Raw genomic sequence first — 17,771 nt, forward strand, 5'->3', positions numbered from 1 at the left:
GTCATGATCCCAGGGTCCGGGGATCGAGTCCCACGTCAGGCTCTCTGCTCTGCAGGGAGCCTGCTTCTCCCTCTCCCACTCCCCCTGCTTGTGTTCCTGCTCTTGCTATGTCTCTCTCTGTCAAAAAAATAAATAAAATCTTTAAAAAAAAAAAAAAAACTTTTAAAAGCCATTTGCTTCCATGTACCAGCATGCTCACAGACTTCAGGGGATACGTAGCAAGTGCTTCTCTTCTTCCCTATGACAGAAGAGGGAGCCTGGAAAGGACAATGAGCGAAGTCCTGGGCTCCACAGAGGACATTGAATGATCTCACGTGGAAAGGGGAGGATGGCCAAGAACCGCCTTCTCTCTAGTCCTCTTTGTATGTGTGCGTGGGGAGGAGGTGTCAGCTCTGAGGGCGCGCTTCCTGGTGAAGCTCCGCAGGTGAGTGACTGTCCCAACTCCTTCTGGCCACACGGAAGTAAATTGTGGGGCCTTTGGTCCCAGCTTACGCCTTTGGTCCTCAGCTCTGGGCCTTAGCCTCGATCCCCAGACATGGACAAAATGACACTTGACATCTTGTCACATGCTGTTTACAAGAGACGTGCCTAAAACTTAAAAGTACAACATGGTGCAAAGTAAAGAGTTGGGGGAGAAAAGCTATACTAGCAAACACTCATCGAAAGGAAATGGACTAGTAAATACCTTTAGACAAAGCCGACTTTAATGCAAGAAGCATTACTAGGATAAAAAGGATCACTGTATTATGAAAAAAATAAGGTACAGTAGACCTAACAGCATGGACTCATAACATATACAGCAAAAAATGACAGAATTATGAGGAAAATTTTGAAAAAAATCACAAAAGGGGATTTCTATATACCTCTATTTGATAAACAAAAATTAGTAAAAATCTAGAATATTTGAAGAGCATATTTAACTAATTTTATCCAAACAATTAGAGATTTTATGTTCAAATACATGAAACATTTACAAAAACTGGCTACAAAACAAATTACAACAAATTCCAAATACCAATTTTATTCAGACCCCTTTTTATAGTCACAGCATAGTAAATTAGAAATAATAAAACAATATACAAGATGTTTGTAAAAGAGAAGAACCATTTAAGAAAAAAAAAACCTTTTGATCACATTTTTAAAAAAAGATTTTATTTTTAAGTAATCTCTACACTGAACATGGGGTTCGAGCTCACAACCCCAAAATCAAGAGTTGCATGCTCTGGGCTGCCTGGGTGACTCAGTCAGTTAAGGGACCCACTCTTGGTTTCGGCTCAGGTCATGATCTTCTGGTTGTGGGATCCAGCCCTATGTAGGGCTCCACGCTGAGCAGGGAGTCTGCTTCAGATTCTCTCTCCCTCTCTCTGCCCACCCCCCACCCGCACTGCACACATGCAAGTGCATGCTCTCTCTCTCCCTCTCTCTTGCTCTCTCAAATAAATAAATAAATCTGAAGGGGAAAAAAAAAAGAGTTGCACGCTCTACAAACTGAGCCAGCCAGGCGCCCCAGCTCTCATTTTAACACTGCTATACGTGTTTGGTTTTTGGGGTTGCCTGGGTGGCTCAGTGGGTTAAGCATCTGCCTTTAGCTCGTCATGATCTCGGGGTCCTGGGATCGAGCCCTGCATCGAGCCCTGCATCGAACCCCACATCAGGCTCTCTGCTCATCGGGGAGCCTGCTTCTCCCTCTCCCTCTGCCATTCCCCCCACTTGTGCTCTCTGGCTCTATCTCTCTGTCAAATAAATAAAATCTTTTTTAAAAAATACATGTCTGGTTTTTGGAACAATTCCTCTTGTAAAAAGTTTATAGCAAAAAATTTCAGCTGACTACAGAATATTTAATATTAATATATCAAATATGCAACTAGTAATCTTGAGGGGGGAATATACTGAGAGGATATACAGTTATAAAAGTAGCTTCATGTTAAACATGTCAAATGGAAGGCATATTTTTATTTTTCCCTTTTCACATACTCTAGAAGACAAAGAAAAATAAATTCAAGTCAGGTAATTAACTCTTCGGTGGTTGAAGTCTTTTATTTTGGTAACAAGAAAATCTAAAATTAATACTGAATTTCTCATCTTACATTCGTCTGAAAAAGAATGATCATATATTCATTCATCTGGATGCTTCTCCATGGGATATTAGCTGATTAGTTGATTTCTGGGCCCCATCAAAATTCTAGCTGGCTTAGTTGCAGAAATTCACAAGCTGGCCCTAAAATTCAAAGGGAAGTTCAAGGCATCCCGAATGGCCCAAAACAATCTTGAAAAAGAGGAGCAAAGTTAGAGGACTCACGCTTCCTGCTGATAACATTTGGAAACATAAAATGTATGCTACCAATAACACAAAGGATGGTGAGTAACCTGCTATTAGATTAAAGCACCATACTGAGGGGGTGTAACTCACGTGAAATAGGCTATTAAAAATTAAAGCTGTATATTTTAAAACTTAGGGCAACCATTAAAAATGAGGTGTAACTTATAAGTGTACAGTGAAAATAGAATTACTAAAAAACAAATACTCGGGTGGGAGGATGGGTTAGCCTGGTGGTGGGTATTGAGGAGGGCACATTCTGCATGGAGCACTGGGTGTTGTGCACAAACAATGAATCATGGAACACTTCATCTAAAACTAATGTTGTAATGTATGGGGATTAACATAAGAATAAAAAAATTAAAAAAAAAAACAAATACTCTATCCAAATGCAGGCAAAGAAAGAGAAAGAAATTATCGAAGACTTGGAACACAAAGAAAACAACTAGCAAAACGGTAGATGAAAATGCAATCCTATCAGTAAGCACATTAAGTTTGGTGACAGGGGTCATATCCACAATATGTTTTTCAAAAACACCTATAAACCAGGGCACCTGGGTGGCTCAGTCGTTAAGCGTCTGCCTTCAGCTCAGGTCATGATCCCAGGGTCCTGGGTTCAAGCCCCACGTCAGGCTCCCTGCTCAGCAGGAAGCCTGCTTCTCCCTCTCCCACTCCCCCTGCTTGTGTTCCCTCTCTTGCTGTGTCTCTTTCTGTCAAATAAATAAATAAAATCTTAAAAAAAAAAAAAACACCTATAAACCAATAAGAAAAAGACCTCACAACAGAAACATTGGCAAAGGATATGGAGAGAAAATTTCAAGAGGGAGAAACCAAATGTCTAGTAAATGTGAAAAGATGTTCCATTCTCTTAATAATCAGGGAAATACAAATATCAGTACAAAGTAAAATAATGAACTATCAATGCAAACTCATTGTGTGGACAAGGTTCCAAGTCCATTATCAGTAAGTGTTGGCAAGGCTGTGGAAACAGGACCCCAGGCACGGCTGGTGGGAGTGTCGCTGGGCACCATCTCACTGGTGAGCGATTTGGTGAACGTAGGGAAGAGGAAGGCGCCCCTGTCACCCACTCTTCTGTGTCTTGGGGTCTCTCCGAGAGAAACTCAAATATGGGCAATCAGACATGAATGCAGATGTTCCTACCAGCAGGTTTGTTTTCATTCCCCCGGGGAAGGGGAAGTAAACTGGAGTTTATTTATTCAATGAAATACTATATGGTGGTTAACATGAATGAACCAGATATTCTTGTTTAAACAGGACTATCTCTCAAAAACAATGATGCTTAAAAAAAAAAAAAAGCAAGCTGCAACCTGATATGGAGTGAATTACATCATTCACATAAACATTTAAAATACCAAAACCAGTGGTATGCACTGTTTACTGATGCACGGTAGGAAATGCGCCAGGACAGAGGTGGGATCTCCAACCTCTGGGAAGGGAAGGAAATGGATTGGCGCTGGCCTTATCTGTACCCATAACTTTCCCTTTTTAAAGAGACATCGGAGCTGACAGCATACGGAGTCCTGCTCCTCTTGCCTTCTAAGGCAGTTCCACCCCTGGCCTCCCTGGGGTCCCGTTAGGTGAACAAAGATAGTCTACTTTTCTCCGCCCCCCCTCCCCGCCCCAAGTTAGTTCCAGCTGGGTTTTCGGCTCTTGTACCCAGGAGGCCTGTCTATACTTTCTTTCTTTCTTCCTTCCACCGCCCCCCCCCCCCATTTCCTTTCTAGTTCTTGCCACCTGGTAGGTATTCCACAAATATGTGTATAAGTGAACCTGTCCAGGAAAGGGAGCCGCCAACTCTAAGCTCTACCATTTCTTTTGGGGTATCCCTCAAGGTTAGAAAGAGCATTCCCACAGGGACTGGAACTGCAACTTGGGGTAAACAAGTCCCTTCCCACCCGGCCTCAGTTTCCTCCCAAATGACGGGCCCGGCCCCTTCCAGCCCTAGCACTCTATGATTCTCGGAACTGTGTCCTTTCATGTCGAAAACAACACTCGGGCATTTCACAAAAGCACCCAACCCCCTTGCTACCCTTGGAACCACAGCCCGCTTCCCAGGAACCCGGACTGCACAGAGCTGGTCACATGAACTCGGGCTTTCTTTGGTGTGACGGTTTCTTAGATCCCTTTGTGAGCGCAGGTTTTGAAAGGGAACGACCCGGGTTCTGGGTTTGAGAGGAGCAGGGGGATCCGGCGGGAGCAAGGCTGTCGGAGCCAATCAAGCCGCCTCCAGACCCCCGCACGTCGCCTTGGCTGCGCGCGGCTGCTCGGGCTCGGCGCTCCCGCCTCCGGGTCTCGCCCGGGGCGGCCCGGGGCGGCGAGGACCCCAGGTGAGAGGCCGGGGGGCCTGGGCGGGAGGCCGAGCGGGTCGGCCCGGGCTCCACGACGGGCCGGCCCGGGGCTCAGGGCGTGTCCGTCGCCGCCCGGCGGCTCGCTCGACACTGTTCGCTCCTACCGGCTGTAGATGGAGCTGTCTGGGTTCCTGCAGCCTCCGACGAGCCTCGGAGTGTTTCTCTTTAAACGGCCTGAGAGGGACATGCCTCCCAGGATGCAGTTTGTATCAACATGGCAGCTGCTGTGCAGCTCCCCTGCTGAAGAGGCGCCGGGACGGCAGCGCAGCTCGCAGCCGGGGCCGGGGCCGGAGCCGGGGTCGCAGCCGCGGCCGCACAGGGGCCGCGCGCGGGCCGGGGGCCGGTGCTGAGGGCCGGGGCCCAGCTCGCGGCCGGGGCACAGCCGCCCGGCCGCCCGCACCGCCGCGCGCCCCGCTCCGACGCCGCCGCCCGGCTCGGCCGCTCCGTCCCCGCCCGCCCTGAGCAGGCCGGGCCCGACGGCCGCGCGAGCCCGGGCGGGGAAGGCAGGGCCGGGCGGGCGCCGCCTGCGGAGAGGCCGGGGGCCGGCCTGCGCGGGGCCGCGCGGCGGCGGCGGCGGCGGCGGCGGCGGCGGCGACTCCGGCCCGGGCCGGACAGCGCACGGCCATGGCCGAGGCGGCCCCGGCTCCGGTGAGGGCGGCCCGCGCGCGCACGGACGCGCGGACTCGGGGCCCGGGGGACGGCCTGCGCGTCCCGGGCTCGGCGGCCCGGCCTGGGGTCTCGGTAAGGGACGGAAACGCCGCGACGTGGGGGGCGGAGGGGGGGGCCGGAGGGCTCGCGCGCCCCTTAACGGGAGAGGGGGGTGCTGCGGGATGGGAGCGGGCCCGAGGATCCGGCCGCCGTCCGGGCGAGGCTGCGGGGACGCCGGGGCCTGGCACGCTCGCGGGCCGGGAGGTGGGCGCCCGGGGACGGCGCCCCTCGCTCGCTGCGGAGCGGGCGCTGCGTCCGTCGGGGTTGCCGCCGCACGGTTTCCGCAGAGCTCGCCCCCGCCGAGCCTCCCGCGGCCGGAGCGCGGCGCTGACGCGGCTCTCCCCATTTCGCAGAGCGGAGACACTGAGGCACGGACACCTGGCGGCGACCTGCCCGGCCTGCCCCAAGGTCACGTAGCGAATCATCCGTGGCCCGGTGCCCGCGTCCCCAGAAACACCAGCCTTCCTGGGCTGCGGGCCTGGACGGGGACGGGGCGGCTCTGGCGGCGGCCTCCCCTGGGTTAAGGGCCTGGCCCGGCGCGCGGTGGACGCGGCCCGTCGGGGGGGAGGTGACGGCGGGGCGAGAGGCTGGGCAGCGCCCAGCCCAGCGGCTGCGTCGTGGGGAACAGGTGACCCTCGGGCTCGGGCGCCTGGGCCTCCAGCCCCTTTCCTCTGGAGGGCCCCCCTGCCAAATTTTGGGTGTCCAGACGGATGGGGTCTGGGGAGCGAGCTCCTAAGGGCTTAGTGGCCGATGGTCCTGTTTAGTGGGCCATTATTAAAAATCGGCACTAAGCTCTCCCCGCAGACCTGCTCTTTGAGATGCAGTGGCTTGTGCTGGAGAGCAGGATTGCTGCATGGGGGTCAGCGCCTGTGAGCCTCAGTTTACTGCTGTGTACAGGAGGGGGTCGGGATATATGCTTTCTAAAGAGCCTCCCGGTTCAACAAAAATAATAATCATCTCTTGGAAAAATAAAATAAAATGGAGATTTAAAAATGCCTACCTCTGGGCTTCGGTCTCCAGGGCCCCTGAATGGTATATAATTCTGAGTTAATCACACTGGGTCATACAAGAAAATGGCATGGCTTTCTTTTTTTATAAGTTGATATGGATGGTTATGTATTTTTTCTGCTAAGGTGCATGAGTCCTGGAGACCCCATCCACTTGGGATGCGTGAGGTAGGGAGGGTCATTTAAATCCTGTGATACACAGTCCAGAATCCTCCCTCTGCCCACAACAGTTTGAGAATGCAGGCTTATTAATCTTAGATACTGTATTTACAGCTCCATCACTCTCTTGATGCTTAGGGTAAAATTGAGCCGCAGTTTACTGGTACGGAGGACATTATAGCAAGGGGCTTTAATTTGGGGGTAGAGGAGGGGTGTGTTCCTGTGGCCCCCTCATCCCTCTACAGTCCTCCAAATCTGGAAGTGGAGAGAGCCAATCTAGTAATAGCAAAGAAATGGTACTTTCCTTTGAGCTCTGATTAGACTAGTTGGTAAAGGTATCTTACTCTGCTGGCTTTTGGTACTGTACTGGAGCTTTTTTTTTTTTCTTCATTGTTTTAGTTAAACCCCTGTATTACTCAGGGAGACTAACTTGGCCCCTGGGGATTTTTCCCTTCTTCCTATTAGTTGTAGGCAAATACCCTAATCCCCCTCCAAGGACAGGGCCATAATGTGTCTATTGTGTTGCATTTTGCTAGTCATTTTCCCTGCGTCTGAGGCTCTTATGTCCTCTCTGCCCTCACCTGTGAAGAGAGGTAGCTTAGTTGTTGACGAGTCTTCAGGCTTAGGGGTCTGTGAACCCCTTGAAAGCGTTTGCAGAATTTTGTATGCACGCCCACATGTGGTTTTTTTGTTTTTGTTTTTGTTTTTTTGAGGGAGAGAATCCACAACTTTCATCAGGTTTTCAAAGGGGTCCCTGAAATGTCTTTATGGACAGGGCCTTCCCCACCATAGAACCTCCCACAGGTCTTTGTTTAATCTCCAGGCCTCTGAATTTTAGAGGTAGAAAGGATTCAGAGCACTTACCTGACCTGCTGCCTCAGTTGACAGATGAGGCCCGGAGGCATCCTACAGTGCCCGCTGACGGCCAGGGGCTCTGCAGCCAGCCCGCTTTGTGACCTTGGGCAAGTTGGTTGGCTTGGCCTCTCCAAGCCTCGGTTTCTTCATACGCTAAGTGTGGGTAACAGTTTTCAGAGTCCCTATTTTTTTTTTTAAGATTGTATTTATTTGAGAGACAGAGAGACAGAGCACAAGCAGAGGAAGCTGCAGGCAGAGGGAGAAGCAGGCTCCCTGCTGAGCAGGGAGCCCGATGCGGGACTCGATCCCGGGACCCTGAGATCATGACCTGAGTCGAAGGCATTTCATAGGGCTTCCTGAGGATGATGTGAGATAACCCTTTAAAATGCTTAACACAGTTCATGGCGCACGATAAATGCTGACTAACTGTTAGCTGTTATCTGACTAATTAGCTCTCACATCTGGTTAGCTACAGAGCTATTGGATCATACTACCTCAAGAACATTCCGCCTGAACAGGCCTTCGGTTTTCAATTCTTGGCCTCAGAGTGTGGTGTTGTCTCAGTGAAGGCCCTCGTAAGTGAATGAATGAACAAATAAAGGAAAGAAAGCGATAGGAGATATAAATAGGTTTAGATGGCTCTGGTAGATGACCGAAGGCACGTCATTCTTCATCCTAACATTTTTTTTTCCCGTGACCCAATAATTTCTACTGTTCGTTCATTCAGCAGACATTCACTGAGCACATACTATATGTCAGACTGGACCCCAGGGAGATGCTTCCTTTCAAACAGAGAGAATGGGAATTTCAAGTTATATTAAAGATCACTTGTACATGGCACAGTGATGGGTCATTCAACAGATTCTCTGAAGGAAGATTATGAGCAAATGGACAAACATGTTATAGAAGAACTTCAGTTCAGTTCCAATAAAGCTATTGATTGTCTGGATAAGTAAACCCAGAACTGGCCACTCAGACCTTTGCTTCACCTTCCTGGTGACACAAGAATTCTCTCAACATGAATGTGGCAAGGTGGGGAACAGGGAGAGAATAAATAATGAAAATCCTCAAAGGAATCAGTCTTTATTTGGTTCTCATCCCCCTGCCAGTGTTGACGTGAGTCACAGAACTGGCGACTTCCGCTCCATTTCCAGTCCCTCCAGGCCTTTGCTCCTCATCGCCCGCCTCACAAACCACAAGGAGGAACTCAGACCACAGCGCACACCTACCTCAGTGGACCATCTGCCCTGAGGACTTTGGCTCCCGTACAAGGGGCAAATTGCCGTCCCCTAGCCTGGCTCAGGCAGGGTCTCTCCTCTCTCTGGGGAAGCAGAAGGCAGCCTGGAATGCCCAGAAGCCCATTCAGCCTCTCCAGGAGGGGCTGGGTCCATGCAACATGTCTCACTATATACATACTCTGAGAAATTGTACTGATAAGGCCACAATTCAGCTTTTATCAGAGTCTGGGAAACTGAAGGTATTTGTGTGTCCTCGCCACTGGGGGACATGAGGGAAAGATGGGGCACTGGGACTGCCTGCTGACACAAGCAGGAGCAGTGGGGCCAGATGTCAAGTTCACCGTCGAGGGAAGTCCTTTAACAGTGCTGGCCCCACCAGAGTTGCCTCCCGCCTTGCTGGGAGTCTTGGGGTAGTAACAGTGCCCGGCACTGACAAAATTCTGCTCCTTCGTTTTACGAAGTCTTATTTGATGCTCAATGCTCAGACTCAGTGAGGTGGCAGGCGTGTTAGGTACTGTCTTTGTGTTATGGGTGAGGATACTGAGAACGGAGAGGCCCAGTAAGCCGACCGCCGTCAGCGTGGACAGGACTGAGAGCCGAAGCTGGTATGCTTTCCCCTCTCGTCCACTCCTAGTCCTGGGTGGTCCCTGGGAGATGCATGTTATGAAGAAAGAGATGGTTCTACCAACGCGGAAGGTGGCATGGCCACCTTTTCTTTGTTGTTAATAATAGTTTTGTAATTGATGTCTAAATCAGCGCTAGGTTCTTAAGAAGAGACTCAAGTCCATGCAATGTATCTTATTGCCGGTAAACCTGCAACCCTTTTTAGGTGGGTGCCTATCTTTGGCATTTACTTTGCCAGCTGGAGCCTGTGGCCTTCAATCCTGTCCTTTCTTTCCTTGAACACAGGTCCAGCAGCTGGACATGGAGACCCAACGCTCATCACCTCCGTCATTCCCCAGTGTTCTGCAAGAAGAAACTCCGCATCAGGCCCCTGCTGGACTCCCCCGAGAAACTCTGTTCCAATCCCGTGTTCTTCCCCCCAGAGAGATTCCTTCTTCGTCTCCCCCCATTCCCCAACAAGGCTCCCTACCCCAGACTCCCAAGCTAGAGACCTCTGGCCGAATGCCGCATGTTCTCCAGAAGGGACCCTCACTCCTGTATCCTGCCGCTTCTGAGCAAGAGACTCATCTCCAGGGTCCCATGACTTCCCAGGAAGAGACCCAGTATCCACCCCCAGCTGCTGCTGAACAAGAAATATCACTTCTCTCCCACTCCACCCCCCACCAAGAAGCCCCACTCCACTCGCCGGAAGTTCCTGAGAAAGACCCCCTCACCCTTTCCCCCACAGTTCCGGAGACTGACATGGACCCCCTGCTTCAGAGCCCCGTTTCCCAAAAAGACACTCCCTTCCAGATCTCTTCTGCAGCCCAGAAGGACACACCACTCCCTACGGCGGAGATCACCCGCTTGGCCGTGTGGGCTGCCGTCCAAGCGGTGGAGAGAAAACTGGAGGCCCAGGCCATGCGGCTTCTGACCCTGGAGGGGCGGACGGGGACGGCCGAGAAGAAGCTGGCGGACTGCGAGAAGACAGCCGTGGAGTTCGCAAACCACCTGGAGAGCAAGTGGGTCGTGCTGGGGACCCTGCTGCAGGAGTACGGGCTGCTGCAGAGGCGGCTGGAGAACATGGAGAACCTGCTGAAAAACCGAAATTTCTGGATCCTGCGCCTGCCCCCAGGCAGCAATGGAGAGGTTCCCAAGGTAAAGCTATCCCAACTGGGGCTTCCTGGGGAGGGATCTGAATTGGCATGTGGTTTAGGAATTTCATATAAAGAAGGAAGAAGAGCTGGTTAAGAAGGAAACAAATAGGGGCGCCTGGGTGGCTCAGTCATTAAGCGTCTGCCTTCGGCTCAGGTCATGATCCCAGGGTCCTGGGATCGAGCCCCGCATCGGGCTCCCTGCTCCGCGGGAAGCCTGCTTCTCCCTCTCCCACTCCCCCTGCTTGTGTTCCCTCTCTCGCTGGGTCTCTCTCTGTCAAATAAATAAATAAAATCTTTAAAAAAATAAAAAAAAGAAACAAATACAGTGATACCAACATCTCTTCACCAAGCACAAGATAGGCCAAAATCACATGATTTGTCCTCTTGGTAAAGCCCTCTTAGTGATCAGGGATGGTCAGTTTGGAAGGGTGTTCAGTTCACAAGAAGAGTGACTTAGCGGTTCACTGTGAAGGTGGACGGAGACCTTGGTGGAAGGTTCCGGGGCTCTGTCCTGCTCCACAGTTTTATCAGTTGACTTACAAATTATGTTAATGCCAGTAAAAATGTGGTTTCAAGCGGTATCCTAAAAAACGAGAGAATAGTTAGGTTTTAATATTATTTCCCAGAAGATCCTAAAAGAACTTGAATGTGGACTGGTTTTCTTTCTGTTCTTTTGTGTCTTGTCCCCGTACACAGCCTTATGTAGGGACGAGACTTGGACTTTATTCTCTAGGCCAGCCCTTCTCAAATGTTAGCGTGGCAATCTTACTAAATGCAGACTCTGATTTAGTGGGTCTAAGATTGGGGCCTGGGGGTCTGCATTTCTAGCAAATTCCCTGGTGTCATTGCTGCTGGTCTACAGACCATGCTTTATAGCAGCAAGGATAATCCCATTAGAAAACAGACTAGACAAAACAAGGCCCTTCTCTGTGGGGGCCAGGACAGTGGCTGAAGTCAGGCCAGATTTCTAAAGAGGTCCGTGGTGAACACCCACCACTGTGCCTTTGGGCCTTTCCCACTGCAGTCCTAAGAAGAGGTGTTTGAGCCAGGGGCCGGGGCTTAGAGCCATTTGTTGCCTTGGGATTTGGCAACTGAGGGCCTGTAACTGCCATCCAGTTGGTCCAAGCTGAGCTTGTGTGGTTTCAGGTCCCTGTCACCTTCGACGATGTCGCCGTCCACTTCTCCGAGCAGGAGTGGGGGAACCTGTCCGAGTGGCAGAAGGAGCTCTACAAGAACGTGATGCGGGGCAACTACGAGTCTCTGGTTTCTATGGGTAAGGAGAAGGTTCACCCATGCTGGGGGGGCTTCCTTGACACTAGCCTGAGGTTCATTTGAAAACGTTGGGAGTTCTGAACTCCAGTCCTACCAATAATCAGAAACGAGGAAAACCGAATTTTAGAGCACACAACCAGTTAGAACAAATGCCCCCAGGCAGCAGAGATGAGGACAGCTCGTCGACAGCGCAGCTCTGCTGAGAAGCCTTGGGGACAGGCAGGAAGAAGACAGACGGCAGGGTCTCACCTCTACATTATTTCCCCCCTGGCCCTGTATGTATATATTTAATGAGTTTGTTCAGCAAACAATTACAAAGCAGAGTGTGAAGGGCTTTACGAGAATCAAGTTATTTAATCCTCCGCCTCTCCCGTGAAGGTGCTGAGACAGGTGTGAGTGCTCGTTCCCCTTCGCCCATGCAAATGACTGAGCACTGTCACTGTTGGATGGTCCCCCGGAGTGTTGTCTCCACCGTGCAGAGAGGAGGCTGTGACCCAGGAGTTTGATGCTCATGCTGGGTCCCACCAGCGAGTCACAACAATCTCACTGAGGACTCTCTTCCCCCAAAGTCTGTGCTTTCTTGTTGTTTTCATTTAATAAGAGTATTTAAGGAGGAAAACCTGGGAAATATACTTTAGTTTTATGTGTATCCTTCTGTCTGGTATGGGGAACTCTTTGGGCACACAAAAAAAGTTAGAAAAACATTTACGTATGCAAGTTGCGTAGAAACTTTGATTCTTGCTAGAATTGTTCATTGAATATACACATACCTCCCCATTAAGGCAACTTTTTCTTTTTAACTCATTTTTTCTTTTCTTTTTAAAGTATATACGTAATTGTGAAAATTTAGATTTATGGAATAAAGAGCAATGCCCACCCTCCCACCAGTACTGCCCCCAGAGGTAACCACCATGAACCCTTCGGTCTGCATTCTTTTTTCCTTATTTTGTGCACATGCAAACATACACACTTGTGCACACGCCGTCTGTGGCTTGCACAGATGGGGTTGGTCACTTACTCTCCCAAAGGGTAGGCCCTAGACAGCCTTCCACGTCTGCACAGGTCAGCCTGCTCAGAAGGATGGTGCGGCATTCCAGATGAGCCACTGGGCATTTGACCTTTCTGCTGTTACTGAGCAGCACGCTGACCCCGACTCCTGCCTGTTACCGAGGGCCGTGATCAGCCTTGTGCATCTGTGTGCGCTTGCACGAGCGTTTCAGGAGGACGGCTTCCAAGGAGGTCTGCCGAGCGAAGAGGACGCACACTGACGATATCACGGCCACTTCCTCCAGAAGGCTGTGGACGTTCACGCCCCAGGGCACGGCAGCGCCGTCTCTCCATGCCCGGGCCCGAACTGATGTTCTTCTGTTTGAAATATTTGTCTTTCCTGATGGGTGAAAAATGACGCCTCATTATTTTCATATGTATTTTTTGATGATTAGTGAACTTGTGCATCTTTTCCTGTGTTTACTGGCCATTTGCATTTCTTCTATGAATTACCTATTTATATTTGCTTTTTTATTTTTTACTAATTGTAGAGGCTCCTTAGATACAATAATGGATGTTAACCATTTACATACAAGCTCTGCCTTCTAGACCTTTCGGCCCCCAGGAGGCCCAGCCTGGGGTGTTGCAATCCACAGTGGACCCCCGAGGGCTGTGTTAGCAAGCTGTGTGCAGGAAGGAGGCCTGCAGGTGCTGGGACCTGCCTAACGCCTCCTTGACCGCCCCCCGCCAACACACAGTGGCCCAAGTGGCTGAGAAATAAGAGTGCCATTGGGTTCATCATCTTGGGGAGTTTCTGACATGACCCGTGCCTGGGCGCCCACGTGCGTGTTTCCTCCGAGTTTCTTCAGCGGGTAACTTTATTTCCAAAGAGCTTTAAGCTTTTTTAAATGTGAGGGACACTATAAGTATTCAGTTTTTTAGCTTCTGGATTTTATCAGGATTCGTTTTTTACTCTATAAAATTTCAAGTCTCCCGTGTGCAGCCATTGGCAACCCGTGAGTGACGGAGGGTCAGTTCCCGCTGGTGGGCAGGTGGCCCTGCTGCTTCTCCCCCCCGCGTGGGAGGCCGAGGTCGATGCAGACACGCACGCGGGCCCCGCCCCCACACGCATGCGCGCACCCACAGACCCACACACAGCAGGGTCCCGAAGGAAGAGGGCTGGGAGCTTGGCCCACTTCTTTTCCAACACTGCCACTGGTCGGGTGGCTCCTCTTCGTGTCCCACTTGCACAGATGACACCTTTACAGCATCCAGTGTGACCTCACCACATAGTATGTCTTATTTCCTTCCTTCTGCCCAGACTATGCAATTTCCAAACCAGACCTCATGTCGCAGATGGAGCGTGGGGAGAGGCCAACCATGCAGGAGCAGGAGGACTCTGAGGAAGGCGAGACGCCTGCAGATCCCAGTGCTGGTGAGTGGCTACTCGGTGGCCCAGAGCTCTGCCTTCTAGATCTTTCGGCCCTCAGGAGGCCCAGCCTGGGGTGTTGCAATCCACAGTAGACCCCCGAGGGCTGTGTTAGCAAGCTGTGTGCAGGAAGGAGGCCTGCAGGTGCTGGGACCTGCCTGACGCCTCCTTGACTGCCCCCCGCCAACACACAGTGGCCCAAGTGGCTGAGAAATAAGAGTGCCATTGGGTTCATCATCTTGCACAGTTTCTGACATGACCAGGTGTCACCTCACTCTTGGCAGGAAACAAAACCGGAACTGAAGGAAAAGTGGTCACTTGTCAGGGTGCTAGTGATGGTGCCTCGTGGAGCTCTCCAGAGAAGGGCCTCACCCCTGCTCCTGCAGCTGGTCAGTGGAGGGATAGGGACAGATAGACTTGACGTGAAATGTTGTGCGATGTGCAGAACAGTGTCTGGACGGGGCGGTTTGACAGAGGCAGCAGAAAGGCATGTGTCTCAAGTGCAGACCCCAGGGTCAGGCGCCTGCACTTGAATCCCGGCTTCTCAGCTCACTGGCGGTATGATTTTGGTTGACTCAGCCTTTTGGGAAGCTTATTTTCCCCATCTCTAAGATAGGACTGGTCCTAGTCTCTAGGGCTGATGGGGTGACGGGGCTGTACCGACAGCCCAGTAAACACTAGCTGGTGTCATTCTGCGTGGGTGTCGTCCCTCGCCAGCCCCACGTCAGTAGCCCACGTGCTTGCCCTGCGGGTGCTCTTGTGCGTGGTCTGTTTGTGGAGCTCCTGCTTTGGAATTGCCTTTGGACTTGAATCATCTACCTTGAAGCTCTGTGGTGGAAGCCGATCCTTGTCCTTTGCAGCCAGACATCATGGGTGATCCTATCTTTTGAAAAAGGATAATCTAGCTGGAGAACTCACAGGAGCCAAAGGCCAGGTCTTGTTATGAAGTAATGTCATTGGTTCTGGGACCTATCAACTGGCTCCTAGCAGGAGGTCCAGAAACATCTAGAGTAATGTCAGCCCCGTGGATTGAGAGCTGTAACTGACAGAAGAGACAGAAGCCTCTGGAAAAATAAATGCTGGCATCTCGCAGAGCAATCCAGTATCCTTCCTTCCTAGAGATTTAAATTGAGGGTAGAGGCTGATCTGAGTTCATTCTGGAGACAAAAAAGGTGATTTAAAAGCAGGTGAGACTGGGAACTTGGGGACAAAGAATGACATGTGGCAGAAGGTCCTTTTGTCCACAAGGTTTGAGTGGCCACAGCCAAAAACAAGGGTCAGGTGGGAAGAAGAGAGAGATTCAAAGCAGAAGAAATAAGGAAGCAGGGGGCACCTGGGTGGCTCAGTTGGTTGAGCGACTGCCTTCAGCTCAGGTCATGATCCGGGAGTCCCTGGATCGAGTCCCGCATCGGGCTCCTTGCTCAGTGGGGAGTCTGCTTCTCCCTCTGACCCTCCTCCCTCTCATGCTCTCTGTCTCTCATTCTCTCTCTCTCAAATAAATAAATAAGATCTTTAAAAGAAGAAAAATAAGGAAGCAGGCCTGGGAGGCAGAGACTGAGAATCTGGGCGAGTGGTTCACGGTAAATACCCTAAAATCCAGCCTAATGTCCCAGTGGGGTTCTGTGGCCTAGGTGCTGCTCCTCACGCATCGTCTCCTGCACGCTGGGACCACAGCATCCGTCCCCTTCCTCTGTCTGCTTGTTCACAGCCTCCTCGCAGACGGGCCTCCCACAGAATCAAAAGCAAATAACCTCAGCCTACTCTGCCTCGGGCCGGGTTCCTCCCGGCACACGCATGTCCGCGGCCTGAGCGGCTGTGGGAAGCGGCAGCCCCCCAGAGGCTGCCTTGTGTGGCTGGAATGTGCATTTGCTCCATGGACCATCTCCAGCCGCTCAGAGCCCGGACGGAGGGGAGCACGGGGAGCACAGGGGCCCCCGCCACACGGGGCTGGTCGTGAGCTCGCCCCTCCGTTTGAGGCCAGGGGCCCTGGCGCTGGAGAGCAGGATTGTTCTGTGAATCGGCCCTTATCTGAGCCCCAGAGCTCTCGCATCTTCGTAGAAGGTGGCTGCAGAACCAGCTCTGCTACGATACCGACAGGGAACAGCCTCGCAAACTGAGAGTTCTCATAGTTCCAAGTACACTGAACGTGACAATTTTATGAACTCGCTAAGTGAATGTAGTCAATCAACTATTATTTATGGTTTGGATCCCTAAGGGCAAGGAGATCCAAAAATGATTCCGATATTGACCCTGCTCTCAGAACACTTAGAGCAGGGGCTCCCATTCATGGCCCTCGAAGGGGGGTAATGGAGGTCTGGGGAAGCCAGGTCCCATTTTCACCGAACAAATTAGCAGAGAGTAAAAACAAACCAGAAGGCATGGCTGAAATCCAAGATCTCAGTCTTTTTGAAAAGCAGTTTGATATTTTTTAGTCTTAAAATGTGTTTTAAATATTTAAAACGTTCATATACTTGACCTAAGAATTTCCTTTCCTTTCTGAGAGTCTGTAGCATGGAAAAGAATCCAAACGATGGATTAAGATGGACAGATCCTATATTACATTGTGATAAATTCTTACACAGCCGCTAAAATCATCAATGAAGCTTTTATACCGTATGTTTCATTTGTATGTTTATTATTTAGGTCATCAGGATTTTTGTTTTTGCTTTATTTAAAAATTTTATTTATTTATTTGAGAGAGAGCAAGAACATGAGTGGGGAGGAGGGGCAGAAGGAGAGGGAGAAGCAGGCTCCCCACTGAGGAGCCTGAAGCGGGACTCAATCCCAGGACTCCGGGATCATGACCCAAGCCGAAGGCAGACACTTAAGCAACTGAGCCACCCAGGCAACCCATCAGGGTTTGTTTTTTTTTGTACCAGGTACTATGTCAAGAGACCGACAGTAATAACTAACCCCCCCCAACACGCACATACAATATTACAGTAAGGGGGGTGGTAGTGCTATGAAGGCGAGCATCCAGGCCTGTGAGAGACACAGCATGGAGGACTTCACTGAGCTAGGACAGCAGAAAAGGCCTCTTTGAGGAAGTGGTGTTTTTAGTGGGAACCTAAAGGGCAAATAGGAGTTCCAGGTGCCCTGAGGAGAACTCACTGGCGGGAAGAAAGTCTGGAAGCTGGGAGACTAGTTGGAGACTTTGTAGTCCAGGCAGACGACGTGGCAAGGCCAGGAGAGAGGTGGGTATCCCCAGGGACCGGTTTTGGCAGTGGAGGCTTGGAAGGACCTGCGATGGGCGGTGTTGACAGGGAGGTTCCCCATCTTGTGAGCGCAGTGAAGTGCTGGGGGAGGTGGAGGACCGCAGGAGGTGCGGACCTGGAGAGATGACGAGAACAGGTCGGGCTGGAGGCCCCTGGGGGAGCTCCAGTGTTGAGAAAGCGGCTGAATAGAGTTAAAAACCGACCAAGATCCGAGCTAGAGACAGACATCTGGGCATTGGTAGCATAGACCCGGTCCGGAGAGGGAGAAGGGAAAGAGCACAGGCCATGCCCTTGGGAGCCCTGACTTTTAGAGCAGATTTGGAATATAGTGGTCTGGGTAGGGGCCCAGGCATTGGTAGTCTTTAAAACGGTTCCAAGATGATTTTCATGTACAGCCAGGGCCGAGAACCACTATTGTAGGATTTGAAGAAGGAAGGAGGAAGCAGAGGAAGTGG

At 51.1% G+C, this 17,771-nt stretch overlaps 1 protein-coding gene across 2 annotated transcripts in view; it reads left to right on the forward strand.

The window, feature by feature from the left end:
- Nucleotides 1-4,427: 4,427 nt before the first annotated feature.
- The window catches only part of ZNF777 (zinc finger protein 777), a 28,711-nt gene continuing 15,367 nt past the window's right edge, over nt 4,428-17,771 (forward strand). The window contains exons 1-4 of one of the 2 annotated variants that reach the window (XM_064575789.1): nt 4,428-4,665; nt 9,563-10,414; nt 11,560-11,686; nt 13,994-14,107. In XM_064575789.1, coding sequence (XP_064431859.1) covers nt 9,578-10,414; nt 11,560-11,686; nt 13,994-14,107 — 1,078 coding nt within the window. In that variant the 5' untranslated portion in view covers nt 4,428-4,665; nt 9,563-9,577. Of the gene's footprint in view, nt 4,666-5,259; nt 5,428-9,562; nt 10,415-11,559; nt 11,687-13,993; nt 14,108-17,771 lie in introns of those variants that run through there. The other variant, XM_045864095.3, reaches the window with a different exon arrangement.

Source organism: Mirounga angustirostris, unplaced genomic scaffold (genome assembly GCF_029215605.1).
Source record: "Mirounga angustirostris isolate CCGP_5_RB_7025 unplaced genomic scaffold, mMirAng1.0.hap1 SCAF_12, whole genome shotgun sequence".
NCBI lineage: Eukaryota > Metazoa > Chordata > Mammalia > Carnivora > Phocidae > Mirounga > Mirounga angustirostris.